We start from the raw sequence: 22,988 nt of genomic DNA on the forward strand, positions 1-22,988 counted from the left end.
CATAAAAAGGTACATAAGAAACAGAAATCCATTCCAATGCCAGACAAAAAGAAAATATCCACAAATTTTGAGACACAGATTACCATTCTTTAATGTATGCATAAATATGGCTATATATATTTTTGACTTGGAATTTTATAAGGGAAATATTGGCTATACATGACTCTTCATATAACCAAGCAAACTCTTGCATTAAATGCAATTTCACTGTATGGGTATATTGATAGAGCTACATATTAACTGGTTTTACATACTATTATTTTGGAGCTAAATAAAAAAAAATCTGTACAACAATTTAAAAATTATTTTGTTGTGGGGATAGGCAACAAATAATAAAGCAATATTATCCATTTGGGGAATGTGGCTGATAATGACCAGTGTTAACTAAGAATGAATTTAATTTCTAAAGCATAATCTACCTTATTCCTCAGAGCTTAATATTAACAGAAGGCATTCATACATTGCTTTAAAAGAACTGTATTTAAAAAACTGAAAAACGTAAAGATACTATTTAAATATTACAATAAAATATATTATTCTAACCAAAACTATTAGTGAGTGTGTTTCTCCTGAAGATTAAGTATGAAGAAAAACATATTTATGTGATGACAGAAATTAGAACTTATGATCTTATAGGAAATGTGTTTTAATTTACCTCAACTTTTTATACTTGAAAAATTGCTCTAAAAAACAACCATTAATTCTTCAGTTTGGATTTTTTTTTTTTTTTAAATAACGTTTTTCTTCCATACCATGACTTTCTCATAAGTGTAACAGAACTTTATATAGAATTAGAGGCAGTTTCTCTAGAAAAAGCCAGTGGTCAATATACATGGCATAGTATTTTCATACAGATTATCTGGTAAGAAAGCTTGAATATAAATCAAATAAATTCAATGTAAGAAAATAAATTTCTTCTCATTTAATCTTCTTTTTCTGATTCTATACTAACTGAATTCTATTTTTAAATCTAAGGTGGAGAGTCAAGATCAAACCCTAATTACAGAAAATGAGACACAAAGAACAGTTGTTTAGTAAAAGTAAACAACACAATTAAAATTAATTGGGAAAACTTTAATTATTAAGCATCAAATGTACTTTACATTGATAAATGCAATATTCAAATTGTGAAATTTTAAATATTTTTCTCAAAAAAAGTTAGCAATTTTCTTTCTCCTGGGAAATGTGGAGACCCAACTAAGCAATAATGTGGTCAGTTCAGGTTTAGATAATATTAATATCTACACAGCCGTTCACGTTTCATGTCTATTGTGAACTTCCCATATCTTTGAATTTTAGCAAATAATTTTCATGAGATAATTTACAGGACTGTCAATTCTTTTGAAGTGCAAACTCACAACACTCTGCCTGGATCCTGTTTTTGTTGTTTCACTGTACTTAATTTGAGAACACAGGTAATTTTTCTTTCCTAATTCCTTGGAAAAAAAATTCTGCAATAAGTTTTGTATCTTGTTTACTTTATATAACTGGGTTGTTTTTAAGAAAGATTATCAGCTTTGTGGTTAGTTTCCCACAGTTGATAAAAATCTATCAAAAACATCGTAATATAATTTGTAAGGAAGAAAAGTTGTTTTTCAAAGAATGCAGAACAGGAAAGAAATAGTACTTCTTATTTGTATAACCACAAACACTTAAAGCTAGTCACACTGCAGGTAAATCCAATACAGTATTCAAAAGTTCTATAAAAATGAACAAAAGATACATGTTTACTTCCACTGCTCCAAAAGTCTATTGTAAATCTGCACGAGAATTGTGTTGCAGCAGTGTGCTGGTCCAATTTAAGAGTTCAAGGTTCTTTTTGTGTATTTGGCCCACTGACGTCCACATCCCAGTAAGTTCAGTTCAAAAGACGGAAATTAGGGCAAAGACTCCATATAATAAAGCACATGGATATGCTACTAAAAGTTGCTGTCCTTCCATAGCTAATGCAGAAATAAAAATCTTGGAAGCGGAAAAACTACACCATCCAATAATCCCAGCAGTGAGAATGATTCCTATCATTCCTCTGTAACAAAAAAAAAGGGGGGGAGGTGTGAGACAGATGAGATTAGTTGTATAAGAACACTACAATAACCTGTTCTAAAGAAAAGCATTTTAATCCACATGTAGACATACAGAAATAATCAAGAATTTTTTTCAAATGTTAAAATGTACCTCACAGTAAATTCAATAATGCTGAATCACTTTATGTGATAAAAAGCTAATTTATAACCACATTTTGCTCTTTTAAAATATGAGATTTCCTAATTGTGGCACTTCTGAAATTCAGGCTGAAAATTTCTTTGTTGTAGAAACTACTCTGTGCATTATTAGGACATTCAGCAGGTATCCCTGGCTTCTAGCTTTAAGATACTACCATTCCTGCTTGCCCACAGCTATGACATCAAAATTGTCTCTAAACACTGTCAAATGCTCCCTGGAAGCAAAACTCTACTGGATGAAAATTAGCATTTTAGTATAAAAGCAACTTCTATAACATTCAAATATAAATATATTAATTCGTAACAAATCACAAGCACAAAGCAGCTTCTTCTGAAGCATTTGTTCAAAGGCAGAATGCTGCAAAGCCATTATCTTGCCAAATTTTTCCTACTGCTTTTCTCCTAAACATTCATTTTGACCATCTATCTGAAATAAAGCCTAATCATTGGTAATGTCCAGTATAAGCCACAAGGAGGTGCTTGAATTACTGAAAAAGAATTTGCACACTGGCCATAAGGAGGAACTTCATGAACAGTAATTGACCTTTCTATTTAATCTACCTAAAAGATCATTTAAAAAGTACACATATTTAAAGCTATATACAAGTACATCTGAGAACATGGGGATTCATAATAGCCTCTTATCATAAAGAGTATGTTTCATTTTCAATTATAAAGCTGTCAAATCAAGACTATGTATTTATTATTCATTCATTTCACATATGCTCAAAGGTGTCAAACAATTTGATATGATCTAAAGCATATTAAGAAGGGTAAGCATAATAACTTAAGATGAATAACTTAAACTTTTCTGCGTGTGATATAATGATCACAATTATTCATTACTGCTATGACCAGGCTAAGAAAATAAACACAAAACAAGTAAAATTCTTTTCATAAGTAAAATGAGCTTTCATAAAAGATTTTAAAATTTATTCCCATTTTCTTTGCTCATTACCCAAAAGCATGTAGCAAAGTTCTTACCTACAAGAGCCACTTTTTGATATGCTTGTTGAATCAGTGATTTCAAACTGAAGATAAGATGAATCCTACTACATGGAATTGTCAATTAAATCCCAAGATAAAGATCAGTACTTACTGCAAAGAAAAAATCACTGCAAAGCTGGAAAGTAGGATCATGGGAAGAAGACAATATCCCAGGACACTTGCCACACAACCAAATGAAACACCTGTCATACTCATTAAGTTCAATAAACAAAACATCCCTAGACATCCAATTGCACTGATTCCATATACGTAGCCAAACTGGATTTTGCCAGCCTACAGGTAAAGAAAAGATAACAGGTTAAAAGGCAAAAAAAAAAAAAAAAAAAAAAAAAGTTCATTTTGACATAATTTCCCTTAAAAGAGTACAGATATAGAATTCAAGATCAACAAAATCTGAAGATGTATATATTCTTCACTTAGGGAAGTATAAGAACAGACTAGTTTTTATATACTTCTTAAGCTTAAAGTGATATCACCTCCCAATACAGATATTTAATTTTCCATTTTCCAGGTAACATCTGAAGTTGGCATAGAATTGAACAAATAAAAGGACAAAATTATGGTATAATTACTCAAGCTAGCTGGATTTCTAAAAAAGAACTTCGGTTGAATTTAAGCAAATAAACCACAAAGACATGAAAGAAAGGCATTCAGAATGCTTGAATTGCTAATAATCATTTGAAGGCCCCTGATTTCATCCCAAATGCTCCAAAGCAACTTATTCTCAATGGCAGATGTAGCCATAATCTTTCTAATAGCAGAAATAATTTTATCAATTACTTTAAATACATATTAGCAGAGCTAGGAGGAAAGAAGTCAGGATAAGCACTAAGGTCGGGCTCTGTGGAGAAAGGAGGAAAAAAAGCAAGAATATAATGGAACATTTTTTTCTCTCATTATTTTCCAAAATAGTTACTTTTTACAGTTCTCTGACCAAATAACAACAAAACCTTAATTCTGCTCTGGTAAAAGACATCATTAGACAATTTCAGAATAGCAAAGTAGGTTAATTAGAACTACCTCACTAGTCAAGGTATGTTAAAAAAAAAAAATCACTGTATTCATGCCACACATTCACTAGAACCTGTCTATACAGGAACCTTCAAAAAGACCCTGGTTTGTCAAATTTTCTTCTCATTTAAGATTTAATCTTAAAAATTCTTCTACATTTCATATAGCAAAATGAAAAATCCTTAGAATTTTTATAACAAAATATATTTGTAAATACTTCATTAAGAGTGTGGAAATTTGAAAAAGCCAGCTGAATTCATTGATGAATTCATTCATGTAGCAATAATAAAATCCCACACTTACACAGTGCTTTTAACTTTTCAAAGTGTTCTGCCATAACCAGTCTTATTTTATCTTCAAAACAATCCTGTTAGGTAGGCAGCCCAGGGTTATCTATCAGAGGGATGTCAAGGACAAAGTAGATGTTCAAGCCCAGCTCTTCTGTAAATTTCCGTTTTTATTCACTACATTATTTATCTTTTGCAATTTAGAGATATAATATAAAACAGGAATAATTATCTTTAAAATGTTTCTTTTCATTCTCAATATACTTTAACATTCTTGGGAGATAGTGTGGAAAAATCCCATAGTTCTTCAAGGTTTTGATTCATTACAAGGTAAAATATATTTAGGAAAGTAATCATGAGTCCAACAACAAAACACTGACCACCAGGTCTAGCATTTAAAAATCAATAAGCAAAAAATACTATCATTTAAAAACAGCCAAAGCAGGCTAGGTGCTGTGGCATACACCTATAATCTCAGTGACTCAGAAGGCTAAAAGCAGGGGGATCACGAGTTTGAGGCTAGTCTCAGCAACTTAAGAGAGACCCTGTCTTAAAACAAAAAATAGTAAGAGATGGTGATACAGCTCAGTGGTAAAGCATCTCTGGGTTCAACCCCCAATACAAAAAAGACAAAGCAACAGGTAGAGAACATTAATACCTGCAAAGTAGGAAGTAAAGGGACTGATTGAAGGACTGAAGCCACATATTATGTAATTTTTCCTTATTGTTTTGTTTTTTCCCTAATTGGACCACTTCCTGAAATAAGAACCATAAATACACTACATGGTTCTACTGATGTAGAAATGATGAATAGGTATATATTCGAACAACTAAATGCTATGTAAAACACATCAAAGACTTGAGGTATAAGCAAAATTTCAAAATGGCTTTTAATAGAATATTTAAAGATTGTTAAAAATCTGAGAGATGAAATTAAAAATCTTACCAGTAACAACGTGGCTCCAAAGGCAAGGCAAAAAACCATTGGTCCTGCCAAATCAGTTTCATTCATAATGCTGCCATCTGCTACTTTTAATGGATGTAGCACTGTTAGTGTTTTTTGCCAGATGTGGTCAAAATTGATACCTAATTCTAAGGGAAAAGAAAAAAAAGGACATGAACTAGAAAGGGTACCAGATGTGATGAAACAGATAATAATTACATCTCTCAGCTATGACTGCACAGCAAAAAATACATGGACAGTGGTAATAGTAAGGGGCTCTTTATCTAAGGCTTCAGGAACACCTGGTGGCCCCATGAAATTGTATACAAAACTATGTCTCTATGCATATGTGTGCATTTTTCTGAGGAGAGTATTCACAGCTTTCTTTAGACTTTTAAGGGTCTTTAGTCCACACACACACAAAGAAGGTCAGAACTACTGCTCTGTAGGTTTTGAAAACTACAATATTTTTTAAGTAACATTATCAGTCTATTAGTTCATTTCCATGCTCAATAATCTCTACTGTTATTTCCTTAATTTCTTTCACTGATAAAATTTAATAATCTGAAGTAAAAGTCAGTCTTTACAAACTGATATACTTTAGTATTAGTTAACAACAAAAAAAATTCTGTTGCCTCTGGCCCAATGTGGTTTCATATACACTTTGTTCAAAATGAGCTTCTAGCCAGGCATGATAGTGCACACCTGTAATCCCAACAGCTTGGGAGGCTGAGGCAGGAGAACTGCGAATTCAAAGGCAGCCTCAGCAACTCAGCAAGACCCTGTGTCTAAATTAAATATAAAAAATAGCTAAATATGTGGCTCAAGAGTTAAGCATGCTGGGTTCAATTTCCAGTACCCCCACCCCACAAAAAGCTCCTAAGTTGAAAAAAATTTTTCATATATGATTGTTTTCTTAATGAAAGGACATCTCCTCAAAATTAAGTTTTATTTTCACTGACCAGCTAGATACTAAAGTACAGGTTGAGTATCTCTCTAACCTGAAAATTCAAAATCTGAAATACTCCAAAACTGAAATTCTTTGAATGCTTGGCACAATTCTCAAAAAATTTCAGATTCTGGAAGATCTAAGATTTCAGAGTTTTGGATTAGGGATGAGGAAATCTAATCTACAAAAATATTCTATCATCTACAAAAATATTCTATCATCTACAAAAATACTCTAACATCTGAAAAACTTCAAAATCTAGAACACTTCTGGTCCCATGCTTTTCAGATAGAAGACATTTAACTTGTACTATCAAATGTTACAACCAATCTTACCTTCTAATAAAGGTGGTTCATCCTCAAAGTTGTTTCCGTAGAATGGCTGAGGTGTAGCTGGAGTATATGCCTGAGCTGGCTGGAAAATCTGACCAGTGTATGGCTGTTGTGGCTGCATCATGTCTGCAGGGACAAATCGGCCTTGCTGCGCATAGTCATAGCCAGCATACTGTCTACAAATCAAACACAGTTCAATTGTTCAAAAATATTTCAATTCACTGACAGTTGATATCCTTGAAATTCCTAAACTTTCATTTGACAGGTCTTGGTCATGCTATTTCTAAGATACTAACTTTGCCAGTGCTTATAAATACTAGTTGAAATGATTGAAAGATTAAGCTGATCATCTACACTGAAAAGTCACCTGCTTTTATACAGAATCTTCCTGATGTCAGTATTCATTTGTGCAGTGTATTTTAAGTAGTTTACAAACTATTACATTTTCAAACATTAGAATGTCAACAGATAAAAACACAAATCTATTTATTTTTCTATTTTCTTAGTGAGGGCACATAATATTACAATACTCCATGAAATAAATTTATGCATAAGAGAATGAACTGAGGCTTACGATGACAGACTTTACATGTTACATAATTTCCCACATAATTTGTATACCTATTGAATCATCCTTTTACTTCTCATGCTGTTGTTATTTTTTGCAAGTGAGTAAATCTCTTTAACAGTCTATTTTAAACCACAGCATGGAAAAATCAAGTTTGTTTTTGTTCAATCTTTGTGAATATAATAAAACATTATTAGTACACCTTGCATTCAAATAGTACTTTTAAATTTTCAAAGTGGTTGTATACCTATTGTCTCATTTGATTTGTACTAGAGAAAATCCTAGATTTAGAGGGTGACAGATACCTTACCACTGGTGTTTTAGCGACAATGACAAGAAGGAACCAAAAGATACTGAAGCCACACCTTCAAATACCTGTTTGATCACATTCTGGAAAATGTACCTAATCTAGCTATGTATTAAGAAACACAGACGCATACTTTTATTTTAAAAGTAATTTTTTAAAAAATACCTTTATTTTGTTTATTTATTTTTATGTGGTGCTGAGAAAGAACCCAGTGCCTCACAAGTGAGGGGCAAGCACTTGACTGCTGAACCACAACCCCAGCCCCCAAAGTAAAATATTTTTTAAAAAATTAGTCTATTAAATTTTTTTGGTCTCTTTTCAAAAAATACAAAAATCTAATGAGGGTTTTTTTTTTTTTTTGGTACTGGGGATTGAATCCAGGGGTGTTCAACCACTGAGCCAGATCCCCAGCCTTTTTAAAAATATTTTATCTAGAGATAGGGTCTCTCTGAGTTGCTTAGGGCCTCACCAAGTTGCTTCCCAAACCGCTGGGATTACAGGAGTGCACCACCATGAGATTTTAAAATAAAAATTCTTAATTAAACATTTCAACTAAAAGAAAATCAAAATAACATTAAATGTTTAGCTACATACAGTCCTTTTGGGACTCCAATGTGATTCTCAAATCATAATCCTTTAAAATGTTACTATGTGCAAAGCACTGTTTTAAGTGTTTAATGTGAATTCTCTCAAATTATGCTCACTATAACCCCATGAAGTCACACCATATTAGATATTGTATTTCTCATTATAAAGATATGGAGAGTGAAATTTAAAATAATTTGCCCACGGTGGTGCCTAGATTCAAACCTAGGCTTTCTGACTCCAGTGGCCAACTCTTAACAATTGTAATAAAAATCACTTCAAAATCCTATATCAGAGATAACTTAAGATAACTTAACAGCCTTTTCACTATGTAAATATGTTGATTTCTACTTACATACATACCCATCCATACATGCACACCACCCAACAGGGCTAGCTAGGTGAACTACAAAAAGAATTCACATTTCCTGATTTAGCACAATATATACTACTGTGATGATCTTTGTCAAGAATTTATTGGAGTCTATGAAAACACAACTAAATCTCCATATGGAGGTTTCTACAATCTGCTTAAAAAAGACTATTTTATATCTGAGAGAGAGAGAAAGAAAAAAAGAAATATGACTCAATAGAAAATCAAAATGAACAATACAGATTAGCAGATCTCAAACTCTTTGGTATTAGAACACCTTTATATTCTTAATATGTATTGAAAACCCCAAATAAGCTATTTTCTATCAAAATTTATAATAAAATAAATGTTTAATAAACATTTAAAATATTTATAAATTCATTTAAAGTAACAATTCCAATACATTATATTTTAACCTTTTTATGAAAAACTTTCTAACCAAAACAGTATTGAAAAAGTCACACTGTATTTTTAAAAATTTCATTAATGGCTGGTTTAATAAAAGCTAGATTCTTACAACTCCCTCTGAATTTAATCTGTTATGATAAGTGGTTTTAGGTGAAGTACCTGATGAAAAAACCATTCTGCAGGCATGTAGCTAGGAAAAAAAAAGAGTACTATAATAATCTTTTTGAATGATCATGAATGTTCTTTTTGATGCCACATCGAAAATTCAAGTTGCAACATGGAACTTGAAATACCATCAATGAACTTTTTGTACCATTACATTGAAGTAACACTCTGAATGGTTCCTTTATTCTTACATGATTCTGTAAACATCATGCATTGGCCACTTAGAAAAAAAAAATCAGTATTAATTTTATTAATTTTGGTTATCTTCCAACTGGCATTTTATTCTACAATATTAAAAGATCATATTTAATATCATCATTGTTCTCATCAGAAAAATAGTTAAAAAAATAGTAAAAAAAAAAAAAATCTCTTTCACCTGAAAACTCAAAACTGATCATTGACGACATAAACTGTCAGTTGCTTTCTTTGAAATGACAGGCTCAGTTACTCATTTTTCAGAATATATCTGTTAAACACTCAAGTTGAATAACTGCAATTTGTCAGCTATTATTTCAAATAAAAATGGTCTCCATGAAAAAGCTGGTTGCAAACTGGTTCAGCTTGCAACTCAAATTGTACATGAGGGCTTCTTAGAGATACCATAATTTCAGTATGTAATAGATGTGCTTTACAAGTGTTTTCCATTTTGTCAACAAAATATTGAAGAAATGTGTGTACTATGGGTCAGGATTTAACAAAACAACAAATGTTATTGCTTCATTAAGGGAATACTTGAATGAAACTGACTCCCTCTGCTCTTCTACGGGTGTGTAGCCTTGAAAAATACAACTACTAGAACAATTTGATACTCCTGTGATGACTTATACTTAGATAACAGCAGTTTTACCAAACATATTTTTACTACATCAGTGCAAATGTTAATACATCTAAAAAGCATACAGAATGTCTTAGTATTACCATGAAAGTAACTTTTGGCTTTAAAAGCCCCCTGAAAAGTCTCAAAGATCCTCTAGGGTCTGTCATCCACAGTGAGAAATACTAATTTAGAGTCATAAATTAAAAGTAAGTAAGAGAAACAGTGAGAGCAATTGACCATTTCTAAGCTGGCATCATCATTCCATCTTCAGGATGCCACATGAGAAAGACAACACTGTGGCATTTTACTACCTCCCTTTTCTGACAGGACCTATGGAAGAAAACTGACTCACTCCTTTTAAAGGAAAACATGGTATGGCAGACATAATCTTTACAGATTAGCAACATTTTCACAGCAGGAAAAGTAGCATATGCTAAATCAATCTCTGAAAAAGTACTTTATGTCTTTGTTGTTGAACAAAGACAAAGCCTCTTATTCCACAAAGGTATTATCAGTTAAGTCAAAGATGAAAACAAAAGCTCTCAGTGTTTTTTTTTTTTTAAGTACTGGAGAAAAACATAAGTGATTGCTGTTGCTATATATTTTAGAAGTGTATCTAGAATACAATGTGGGATCTATTCAATATCATACATGCCAAAACAAAACAACAAAAAATAAGTTATGATAAAAGAATATTTACTTTTGGTTTTTGTTTGTTTCATTTGGCATATGAGTGTTATCAGTGGTATCTGTGAAGCACCCATAGAAGACACCAGAAAATGTTAAAGCTGACATCATATGGAAAATGCCAATGATAGACTAATAAGCCAAACTTGAAGACAATCCAAATATTATGCCTTTTGAATCTAGATTTTCAACAACAAAGAGTTATCAGCTGATATTTGTTAACAAGTTAGCAAACCACACAGATAACACTTGGTAAGCTAATATAAAGTTTTAAAATATCATAAGGATGCAGATCTATTTTCAGATACATACAGAAGTGGAAAAGCACAACTTATAAAGTGTAAAGAACTTATAAAGCTAAGAAACACATATTTATTACTGCTAATATATAACACCTTTTGTTTTCCTAAGTATTATCTATAAACCCTTAATTGTTAACTGGCAGCAATGGCTATATAATTACATAAGGAGGAAAAAAAAAACCCTTCTTCACAAATACTGAAGCAAAGCTTAGTAACCCATGATTTGGTTGGAATGGAATTATGAAAATAGTTAGCAACAGAATATCTATACAACTTCCAAATGGAGAACTGCAATTAGATAAGCCACCTTTTTATTTATTGTTTTTTATTTTGGGGGGAGGCTTACCGGGGATTGAACTCAGGGGCATGTGGTTACTGAGCCACATCCACAGCCCTATTTTAGAGACAGGGTCTCACTGAGTTGCTTAGTGCCTCACTTTTGCTGAGGCTGGCTTTGAACTCATGATCTTCCTGCCTCAGCTGCCTAAGCAGCTGGGATTACAGGCATGTGCCACTGTGCCCAGTACACATTATTAAGTGATACAAATATGGATAGGTTATAAAATAAATGCTGAGGTAGATAAACTTGGGAGGCTGCAATCTAAATGTACTACTTCTATAAGTCTAAAGATGGTTAAAAAAAGAAATGCTGAGGTAGACAGACCTAGGAGGTTGCATCTAAATGGAATACTTCTACAAGTCTAAACATTAAGATCTTTTGGTTAAAAACAGGCTGGCATATTGAGATAACTAGTAGCAGTCAAGCGTTGGAGAGCCTAAGTCTCTGGTCAATCTTTGGCCCTTCGATACACAAAGCAATCATCAAAAATACATATTTAGGTAAATTAATGATTGGAAACCTCTAAACATGATTTTCCCATTCTACTCAATTGTTAGATCAAGAGAGATAACTACTCATAGGTATGTAACTGAGCACTACACAAAAGGAAAAAGATAATTCATAGATTCGGGTATTTTTACATGTTCACCCCTACTGTTCAACAGGTTATGTATTTACATCTCAAATTTATCAGACTTAAATAGTCTATAGGTTATAAAAAGGTGCATAGTGGGGCTGAATTTTTCTTTTTTAAATATCATTGGCACTTTCACTCAGATACATTAATGCAACGTATTCTAGTACTACACACTTCTCACAGACTGACTAGATACACAATCTTTTCCCTATCATGGAAAAGTCTTCATGGAGTTTTAAATCCAGGATCCATAGATGAACAACAGATGACACATGGATTGTCTACAGTTATATACACATTTATTTGGGGAGTTTATGCATGTACTCCTGAAAAATGGGTCCACAGTTTTCATAAGATTCTCAAAGTGGTCCAGGACCACCTAAAAATGTTTAGGAACCCTAATATAGAAAACTCCTTCATTTGCCAGAAGAATAATGAGATTTATCTCTAAGGTTCTAAAAGACTAAAGATAGAATAGTTCCAGAAGAAATTGGGAAAAAAAACCTTCAGTTAACATATTTTTGCCACAAACTCCAGATACTATAATAAGATTTCATTCTATTTTTAACAGTTCAGACTGAAAGGACTTCAATTTTCCTATTGAATCTGCAACTGATGTCTGCTTCAGTGTGAGCAATAAAAATGATTATCAATTGCTATATGAAAATCACCTGATGACTCATAACAAGGAGCTTCCATTGTTAAACCGTCTTAAACAGTGCCACCAAGCACTTTCAATTAGAGTTGATAGCTTCTTTTTTTTTTTTTTTTTTTTGTAATGGGAATTGAACCCAGAGGCTGACTCAACCACTGAGCCTCATCCCCCACCTCTCCAACCTCACTTTTAAAAAAAAAATTTGAGACAGGGTCTCACTAAGTCGCTGAGGCTGGTTTTGAGCTCGTGATCCTCCTGTCTCAGCCTCCTCAGCTGCTAGGGTTATGAGCCAACATCAATTACCTGATAAAATCAGAAAGTTGGACTGTATTACTACACAAGCCATCAAAAGCTTTTGACAGTCCAGTGGGACTATGTAGGAGCCTATCTTCTAAGTACTTGAAGCTTGCATCCTCATTTTAAAGGATACAGAAATACGGTAACTACCTCAATAAGCTACTTTTCTACCCTGGCATACCTGAAGATTTTGCAGAAGATACCAAATTCTAAATAGGATAATCTCTTCAAACTCAAATTAGTGTCACAGATTTCTCCAGAAAAGAAATTTATTAATAATCACATTCCTGAAAAGGGACACGTTCACACATTCAGTTTTGGACAGAACTACATATTCTGAATACATGCTTTCAATGCAATGTAAACTAAATAAATCGCCAAAGCTGAAAGGTTACTTGCTATAGGGTCCTCCACTTCCTCCATAATCATAGGACGGCTGAGATTGGTCATCGATGCTGTAACTTGTCTGGTAGAATTCCGTGTTTAAGTTCTCAAAGCCTGACATTGCAAATGATCTGAAATAGAAGAGAAAAAGCATGCCCAAGGCTCTATTGAAATCATTCATGGCACTTTGCTTAAGCAAATAGTCAGAAGACAGTAAACATTTATTCCCCAGTAATTGTGGAAAGCAGCATTTGGAAGGTGGTCGGGGAAAAGGAGTATGAAAATATCTAGTTTCTAAGTCGAGGCCGTGGAAGACACTGATAAGTCTTTTGGTAGGGGCGAGGTCGTGGGAGGGGTGACTCCACAAGGATCTACAAGATCAGTTATAAAAGATGATTCCTCAGAGGCGTACAGCTGACAATACGACTGTCTCCTTGAAACCAAGGCTCTAGGCCCATCAGCAAAGTGCAGAATCCTAGAAGGTCGCGCCTAAGGTGCTGAGACCACGGCAGAAGGAGTTGAAAAGAGAGTAAGGGTCTAGAGAAAAGCGCCGAAAGAGGGCAACAATCAGAGCCGCACTACTATCGGGAGAAGCCAAAGAGTGTGCCACAGACCAGGGACACTCACCAAACGCGGGGGCGGCAGCGGCGGAAGCAGTTGTACCTCCAGCGGCCCCAAATAACCCCCAACTCAGTTCCAGACCCTGTAGTAGCCCCGTTGCTACGTGTCACAGGGCCAAAAAACTGCTTCCGGGGCACGCCCGCTCGCGCAGGCGTGTTGGCAGGATTACATTCGGTTGGAGTCCGGGTCGCGGTGGAGGGGGCGGTGCTAGAATATAGAGCATGCGCAACGTCTTGGCGGGCCAATGGGAAGAGAGAAAGTACTTCTGGCACTTGGTGAACGGCGGAGGAAGAAGGCGCAGGCGCAGCAATTGCTGATTACTTGGTGGGAGGAGGGAGTATTCCTCCCTTGTCCGGGAGCTAGGAGAACGGACGGGAAGCCGCGAGATGAAACCTAGGGATTCTCTTTCCTGTGCACTAGCTACAGAGCCGCGGTCTCTCTGGAAGTACAGTGATTCAGGCGCGGTACTAACAGTTTAAAGTATTTAATTTTTGCAACCTAATGAGATGGTTACCCTCTTACTTTACGTTTGTGAGTGTTCATTTTGTGCTACCTACTGGGAATACAATAGTGACTATTAGATTTAGGGTAACCGTCCTTCTGGGCGAGAGGGCTAATTAAGCACATACAAATAAGTTGTTATTGATATCTTTAATGTCTTATAATTTTTCGAAAGGTGTAATATTCATTTGGGGGGGAAAAAAGAGCCTTAACAGCCGCTTAGAAAGGGTGATGATCAAAAGGTTGTTAACTTGAGAGGGAAAAAGAGGGAAGGATAATGGCGGAGGATGGAAGGAGAGCTTGAGTGTTGCAGGCAGAGAGAATAGCATGTGCAAAGCCCGGAATGAGGAAAAGCATGGTGTGAGGAAAGGTGTAAATCAGGCTTTCTGAGCCTTTGCACTACTGTCATTTTGGTTTAGACGGTTCTTTCTAGGGGCGGGTAGTGCCCTGTGCATTGTAAGATGTTTGTGAGCATTCTGACCTTTATCCACTAGATTTCCCCTGAGTTATGACTAAAATGGCTTCAGACATTTCCTAGAATCACAATTTCCAGTCACTTTACCCTTGGTGGTGGAATCTTGAATATTGTCACTTTAATACTATGCTATTAACCAATAAGCAGAACCGTCTTTGAGGGTTCAGTACTTAAATTTATATAGTGAGCCTTTTCATTATATACTGGAATCAAAATACTGTGGTCCTCACAAAAGAAGCCAGACCATTGCTCTGGGACCAATTTCCAAAGGAATAATAAAATTTCACTGGTTGAAACTTTTCTCTGGGCACACATAAACACTTCAAGATAAAACAAGTGCAAAACAAACATTCTGCTTCAAACTAAAGTAGTAACAGCAAAAGAACATAGCGTCCAAACCAAAAAAACAAGTATACCGTGGAGTACAATAAACAGTTAGCCACCTTTACAAGTTCCAGCTCCATCAGCGTGAATTTCTGAAATTGCTCATCAAACTGTTTAATTTACCACTGTTTGCCAATCACTTTAGCATTTATTGATGTAGGTATCTTCTGCATAACTTTAGATAGAAAGAGCATATATTATGATTTGTCTCATTGTCTCAATTTATGCCTGTTCCCCCGCCCCCAACATTATTAATAGTGTCCCCTTTTCATTCTCAAGAATATCTATTCTTGGTTCACAAATTTATATGGTTATGCTCTTTAAGCTACTTTATCCATGAAGCTTAAGTTTCTGTTTATTAACAATATGCAATAATTCATCACTTAGTGATCTTATGGTTGAAAAAATTCTAATCTCTCATCTGATATTTCTATTTCTTCCAGTTCAAAAGAGGTGTACCACTCTCAAATTTTAATGAAATAGAAGAATATGAACAATAAATGTCTGCTTAGGAATGAATTGTTGAGCATAAATTTTATTCAAATTCTGCTTTTGTATGTGAAAGCAATTACCGTATTTGTTTAAATGTCTTCTCCTCCAACTTCTGCGCCAACTGAGAAACCAAGTAAGAAAACTGAGTTACCTGATTAAATTTTCCATATTATTTGACTTTGAAACATAAGCCAAGGTATCTTGCAGAAGTTCCTTGGAGATTTTGAGAGGATTGATTAATTTCATGGCTAGACATATGGGTCTTTCTTTTTGGAAAAAAAATTTTGAAGTTGCTTTCCCTTTCTGTGATAGGCTCCAGAGAGTTATAGGAAACTGGTAAATGTGCTGTCCTCTGTTAAAGTCATCAAGCTGACTTATTTACCAGTAGAAAGCCTTAGCCAGGTCACAAGATGGAACATGAAATGGGCTCTGGGACAGCTGCTTTCTCCTGCTATGGGATACAAGGTACAAATCACCAAACTTGTAACAAAAATGGAAAAGACATTCTAATCATGAATAACATTTTAATTTGGTTGACAGTCACACTAGTGTAATACTAATATAAGTACTTCACAAGCACACATAAAATAACTTTGTTTTCTTAGAATAGCAGCAAAATTGTTTGTCAGTATTTTAGAACTACCTTCTTTACCTCTGTTTTATAGTAATTATGTCATGTGCTAGAAAAGATAGTTTGAACATGGGAAGTTTGCTCCTATTATTCAATGATATCCCCGAACACCACTTGAGATGGAGATTTGGCATTTGTACCTGTATCATATCAAGTTCCATAATGAAACTTGATAACAGTAAAAGCCAGTATAATTGCCCAATATCTTTTTTTACTATTTCCACATATCCCAAATATGACTACTGTTTTCCCCAAATCATTGTTTATCTCTTAAAAAGAGTTCCCTCATTCAATCCCCTGTATTAGAGCTGTTATTCAAATTCTGCTTCTGTTATTTTAATTATTTTACAGTAAATTGTTGTTTGGGCAAGATAGATTTTCCTGTAATGATACAGAATACTTTTGGATAGAACTATTTTTCAGATGTCAAAAGAAATTTAATGCTGATTTAATAATTATTTTTGGAACTTTGGTATTGCAAGTGCTGTTGTTTAACAAAAGCCTTTAAAGATAATTTTTAAAACAATTCTGTAATTATTTTATTGTATAGATCATAAATACTCTCTTAATAACGAAAACATTTCTAATCTTAGATAAACATATATTGTGGTTTGGGATAAGAATTTCAGTGACAGCATTGGAAGTCCTAGGGGTCTCCAGCTACTTAGACAGAAAGAGAGGTAATGTAAAAGAACTAGCATCAGACAACCTGTACTGGTCCCTAGTGATGGCAAAGCCACTGGTGCACAGTGAAGGTAAAAATGAAGCATTTGTACATTGTGAAGTTAATAACTACACATACTGTGTGCCAGGCTCTACTCCAAGCAATTTGCAACATTTAACTCAAATAGTCCTTCTACAACCCAGTGAGGTAGGTACTGTGTAACTCCAGTTTGACACAGGAAACTGTGAAGATGGTAGGTAATTTGTCAAGCAGCATTAGGCTAGGAAATACTAAACCAGACATTTTTACTCATACAATCTGGGCCTTGAGTCCCTGTGCTAAACCACTGGGCAGCCTTGTTATTGTGTTGTAATGTGAAGGTGGGAAAGGCATTAATTCTAATTAATATACTACTTAATCTGATGTGTGGTTATGTGTATTTTTATATGTATATAAGTTAAAATTGCTATTAGATATTTGACATTTGCATCTAAATTCCCATGTGTATATGTTCAAGTTTATAAAAATATATTTTATAATCTTTTTGCTGAGGAAATGGTGGATCAATTTATGTTTAAGTTCACCTTTTATTAGTCCTGATTTTAATTAATATTGCATAGTGTTTAAGTATGCAAGCACTGGAGCTGTGTGGATTTATATCCTTTAGCACTTATTAGCCATGGATCTTTGGTAATTTACTTAAACTCCTTGTGCTTCAATTTTATTATCCATAAAAACAAGATAGTAGCAGTATTCTTCTTGTAAAGTTGGTAGGAGAATTATATGAGATAATGCATGTAAATGTTATTGTCTAAGTACTAAATAAATGTTTGCAGTTGTTGTTATTGCTGTAGTATCATATAGCTATAGAAACAATATGATTTCATCAGGAATAAAAATGGAATTTTGAAAATTTATAAGGATTAGGTTTGAACAAACTACTTCTAATATCAATTACACATATTTACTGTTTCTTCTCCTGCATATTCTGTATTGCTTTGTAATTTCTTTTTTGATACTGTAAATTTTATTAAAAATATACTTTTTTACCCTCTGTGCAAAATTTGCCATAGTTGACTTGTTTGCATTGTCAGTTTTGCTGTCATAATTTTTGATAGCAAACACTATTGTTTTAAGAACTACCCATATATTAGAATAATTGTATTTGAAAACTGTGAACAGTGCTATTTATATTTGATGTTCTTGATGTGTTTTGTGGTATTTCGAACACTAAAGAAAATATTTTCTTGTTTCTTCTTATTCTCTCTCTTCTCTTCCTCTAACACAAGGAATTTATCAGGAGACAGTAAATAAGATGAATTATGTTATGAAAGATGTTTTATTTTTTAAGAAAAGGAAATTTCCCAGTCAAATGGAACAGTTTTCACAAAAATTTTAATACGTAATGTTTCTTACAATCAAGAGGGCTCAGGGTTTACTACACTCAATGAAAGGAAAGCCTGAAAGTTACTGCAAGTGTAATATATCATGGCCAGCCTTCCTTTTAGCAGTGTACCTTTTATATTTTTCTGTTAGAATTCTTTATGACCTTCTCAATTATATATACTATAAGCTACCTCTGCTTATATTACATTTTAAGTATTTGCTGATATGAGGAATGTCATATTAAACTCTATTTTATTATAAGACATCATTTCTAGGGATAGACTTTGTTGCACCAGGAGCTTTAAGCCAGATCAGTTTTCATTTATCTTTACATCTTTTGAAGTATACATGTTAAAGCCATAGTGTTCTAATTTTTCATTTTGATCTGATTTTCACATTAATATGTTGATAATAACAGTATCTCACCAGAATATGAGTCAGGTCACTAGATATGAGGCAAGTAGAATTTGTGGGAGAGCATCCTAGCTTATTGCCCATATATAGCAGCCCACACATTTTTTACTTATTTCTGTTCTAAATGTTAACAAATGCATGTTACCAAAGCAAGAATGAAAAAGCTTGCTTAGGTCATTACTGTGCTCTGCTGATTAGAAGGGCAGGGTGCATATGTCTGTGCATTATGAAGAAAAGCATTTAGCTATTCTTGTTACTGATAAATATTAAGTAGCATTTATTAGCAACTCTTGTTACCGTGAGCTTATTAATGAGACAAACAAGTGTAAGAGAATTACCATATACTGAGCTTTTATACTGTGCCAAGTTTTCTAGGCTTATTCCCTATATCACCATTTTCACAATGGTTGGACTTTATGAAATTGCTGATATTTTATCTACAAAAGGGGAAATTTTATTTGGTTCAGCCTAAGAGGTTATATTTATTTTCATTTGACCAATGAGTAAAGTGTGGCTTACCATGTTAAGTAACTTAGCTAAGGTCACACAGAATGCATTATGTAAAAATACAAATGCATGTATGTTTTATAACTAAGGTTTAAACCAAAGTTCATCTCAAATGTCCTATGTATTTCCCAAATCTTCACAAAAAATGTTTTAAAAATAAAAGGACACCTGAAGAAAGAATTACTTTAAAAAATACTACGGTGCAAGGATGTGGAGAAAAAGGTACACTCATACATTGCTGGTGGGATTGGTGCAGCCAATTTAGAAAGAAGTATGGAGATTCCTTGGAAAACTGGGAATGGAAACACCATTTGACCCAGCTATTCCTCTTCTCGGACTATGCTCAAAAGACCTAAAAACGGCATACTACAGGGACACAGCCACATCAATGTTTATAGCAGCACAATTGACAATAGCTAGACTGTGGAACCAGCCTAGATGCCCTTCAATGGATGAATGGATAAAAAAAAAAAATGAGGCATTTATACACAATGAAATATTACTCAGCACTAAAAAATAATAAGATCATGGTATTTGCAGGGAAACGGATGGCATTAGAGCAGATTATGCTAAGTGAAGTTAGCCAATCCCAAAAAAGCAAATGCCAAATGTCTTCTCTGATATAAGGGAAATGACTCAAAATGGGGTAGGGATGAAGAGCATGAGAAGAAAATTACCTCTAGATAGGGAAGAGAGGTGGGAGGGAAGGGGAGGGAGAAGGGGAATTGCATGGAAGAGGGAAGGAGACCCCCTTCATTATATAGAATCCAGGTTTGACGATGTGAGGAAAAAAAAAAGAAATGAGTCACATTAGATTGGGTAGAGAGAAGGGAGGGGAGGGGAGGGGAGAGGAAGGGGAGGATGGAAGGACAGCAGAATAAAATAGACATTATTATTGCTATGTGTATATATGTGACTGCATGTCCAATGTGATTCTGCAACCTGTACACTCAGAAAAAAGAAATTATATCCCATCCATTTCAAATGTATGATATGTCAAGATCATTGTAGTGTCATGTGTAACTAATTAAAACAAATTTTAAAAAGGAAAAGGAAAAAAAATGCCATGGTCAGTAACTGTGTTGCACAATAATTACGATGCAGGCATGTGTTTCATTGTAACTTGTGCAGAAATAATTGGTGAGGAGGAACCTTTCACTGCTGTTGAGGAATGGAAAGAAGACAACTGAACTGACTGTTGGGAAAAAATTATTCAGCCTGTATTAGTTTCTTAAGGCTGCTATAACAAAGTACCACAACCAGGGTGGCATAGTAAATAGAAATGTTTTGTCCTACACTTCTAGAGACTATATAAGTCTAAAATAAGGAGTAGGTAGAGTTTCTTTCTTCTGGGAGCTGTAAAGAAGAATCCCTTCAAGCTTCTCCTAGCTTCTGGTGGTTTCTGGGAATCTTCAGCGTTATTGAATTGAAGATGTTGCCCTCCAACCTCTGCCTCCATCATCCCATAACACTCTGTGTTTCTGCATAAAGTCTTCCCTTTGTACATATCTGTGTCCAGAATTCCTTTTTATAAGGACACCAATTATATTGAATGAAGTCCCACCTTAATGTTATCATTTAAGCTTGATTAACTCTGTAAAGATTGCATTTACAAACAAGATCACATTCTCAAGAGGAGTAGAAACAACAGAATATGTATACATTACCTATGTGTGATTATTAAAAGGAGATTTATTGATTGGTGTACATGACCAGAACCTGGATAATCTCACAATGGCCATCTACAGGCTAGAGAACTAAAGGAACCAGTAGCTGCTCAAATGAAGATCCTGGAGCCTCACAATGAGAGGGATCAATGATGTAGCCTTAGTCCAGGACTGAAGGCCTGGAAACTCCCAGGAGTGTCACTAGTCAGAGTTTGTTTTGAAGGATGGAATGTTCTCAGGTGATCACAGCAGTAAAGAACCTGTTTAAGAAGTATTAACCTTGCATCTGCTGCTGCTTCCTTGGTCTTGCAACTTTTGTTCCATCCAAGCTCCCAACCTATTGGACTGTGCTATCCACACTTAGGGTGGGTCTCTGCCTCAGTTTGCTATCCCACAGGCCAGTCATTCCTAGAAATACCCTCAAGGACACACCCTGAAGCCTCTTAATCTTAGGTATCTCTGAATCCAATCAAGTGGACAATTCAGACCAACTGTCACATGATGTAATGGGGATAAGAAGTTTTAACATATCACTTTTGGAAAACATAATCAAGCCCATAACACACACAGTCTTATGTTCTTACTGAATTCCTTTGTCCAAACATAAACAAATCTTTTGCTATTACAGGTTCAAATGAACAATAATCTGATTTTTTCCCTTTTGATTACCTGTTCATGTCAATGTCAATTTTTTGTCACTACTATAATGAGTGATAAGCCTTTTGAATAAAATCCATGGCAATGGAATTTCTAAATCCATTCTTTTGGCTCAAAGTATATTCTCTGCATTTGGCTAAAGTAATTCATATGCATATATAAGGATGAGTACTGGAAAAATATTTTCATCAGTTTCTTTAACAAATTATGAGGCCACTAATTATAAATGATAAAGTCTTGCCAAAAGGAAATGTTAATTTTTTAAATTAATGATGATTTCTAATAATTGAAGTTAGAACTTTTTTCATTTTTAAATTTTCTCCCTTGGAGAAAAAAGTTATTTTGGCCTAACCATAATATGTTTCACATACATAGATTAGATATTTGGTTACATTTTTTTTTGTTAAGAATTACCAGCTTAACTTTACTCAGGTTTACTTAAAGATTATTTTGTTTTAAAACAATTAAAGACATGTGAAATCAAACTTATGATCTTTGTTTAATTTTGCACACTTTGTTATGGAAGTCAAAACATTTTTGCCTTGGGTTTTACGTTAAGCTGTCAAGATATTCTTTACTCTTTCCCTGTACTTATAATTTTGCACAATTTAATGAAATTAAAAATTTCAAAATTTCCCTGCTCTCTGAGATCATGGAAGGGAGTATAAACATTCTTGACCCTTGCTAACATTTTATTTTGGATAGATTAACTTCATTTAAAATTTATTTGGTTTTAGGTTTGTAAATATCACTTTCTCTAACACACTCTCCCTCCTACTCCCTGGAAATTAAGTATCTCAAGTTTGCATTAAATTCTTGGGAGGACCCTAGGAGATTAGCCTGAATTCACTGAGACAGCTCTGATCTTCATAGAAAACAAAAATAGACTGATCTTCACATAAAAATCAGGACAGTAAGTACCTCAGAAAATGGCCAAAATGCTCTTCATTTAACTGGCTTCACATAATGGGAATTAAAGAGAATTAAACCTGACAAGATATAATTTATGCCCTACCCTCTGATTTTACAAATGAGGATCTGAGGCCAAGAGAAATGAAGGAACATGTAGGACCTAAAATTGCAACTCCTCTCTTGATATTTTTGATCCTTGTAGAGTCCCCAGAGGTCACTCATCATTTCACCTGCTCCTGCCAGCTTGCCCACTATAAAACAGGCAAGGTTCCCCCACCTGGCTGGTTCCTGTCAATCATAGCAGCTGCACCCTACCAGAGGCTTCAGTCTAAGCACTTTTACCACCCTATAAACTAGTGAATGTATTTACAAAAGTCAATTCTATTCACCTATGGAAACC

General features: G+C 34.3%; 1 protein-coding gene and 1 long non-coding RNA gene across 2 annotated transcripts; one reads left to right on the forward strand and one right to left on the reverse strand.

Annotated features, from left to right (window-relative positions):
- Nucleotides 1-1,053: 1,053 nt before the first annotated feature.
- On the reverse strand, nucleotides 1,054-14,063 carry Yipf5 (Yip1 domain family member 5). The gene is made up of 6 exons (XM_005324219.4): nucleotides 13,905-14,063; nucleotides 13,289-13,408; nucleotides 6,756-6,928; nucleotides 5,475-5,620; nucleotides 3,322-3,503; nucleotides 1,054-2,026 (listed from the first exon to the last, which is right to left on the reverse strand). Exons 2-6 carry the CDS (start codon nucleotides 13,396-13,398, stop codon nucleotides 1,864-1,866), a joined length of 774 nt encoding a protein of 257 aa, XP_005324276.1. The 5' UTR covers nucleotides 13,399-13,408; nucleotides 13,905-14,063; the 3' UTR covers nucleotides 1,054-1,863.
- An 88-nt stretch (nucleotides 14,064-14,151) lies between these two features.
- LOC120885455 (uncharacterized) lies at nucleotides 14,152-21,778 on the forward strand. Its single transcript, XR_005728085.2, has 2 exons — nucleotides 14,152-14,429; nucleotides 15,702-21,778. It is a non-coding gene; the product is annotated as an uncharacterized LOC120885455 (long non-coding RNA).
- Nucleotides 21,779-22,988: the final 1,210 nt, after the last annotated feature.

Source organism: Ictidomys tridecemlineatus, chromosome 1 (genome assembly GCF_052094955.1).
Source record: "Ictidomys tridecemlineatus isolate mIctTri1 chromosome 1, mIctTri1.hap1, whole genome shotgun sequence".
NCBI classification, from domain to species: Eukaryota; Metazoa; Chordata; class Mammalia; order Rodentia; family Sciuridae; genus Ictidomys; species Ictidomys tridecemlineatus.

Coding starts and splice junctions, on each gene's coding strand:
- Yipf5 (XM_005324219.4), bottom strand. CDS start 13,398: ATGTCAGGCTTTGAGAACTTAAACACGGAATTCTACCAGACAAGTTAC. Junction 3,504..5,474: donor TTGGAGCCACGTTGTTACTG/GTAAGATTTTTA, acceptor CTTTACCTGTAG/GCTGGCAAAATCCAGTTTGG. Junction 2,027..3,321: donor GCAGTGATTTTTTCTTTGCA/GTAAGTACTGAT, acceptor TTTTTGTTACAG/AGGAATGATAGGAATCATTC.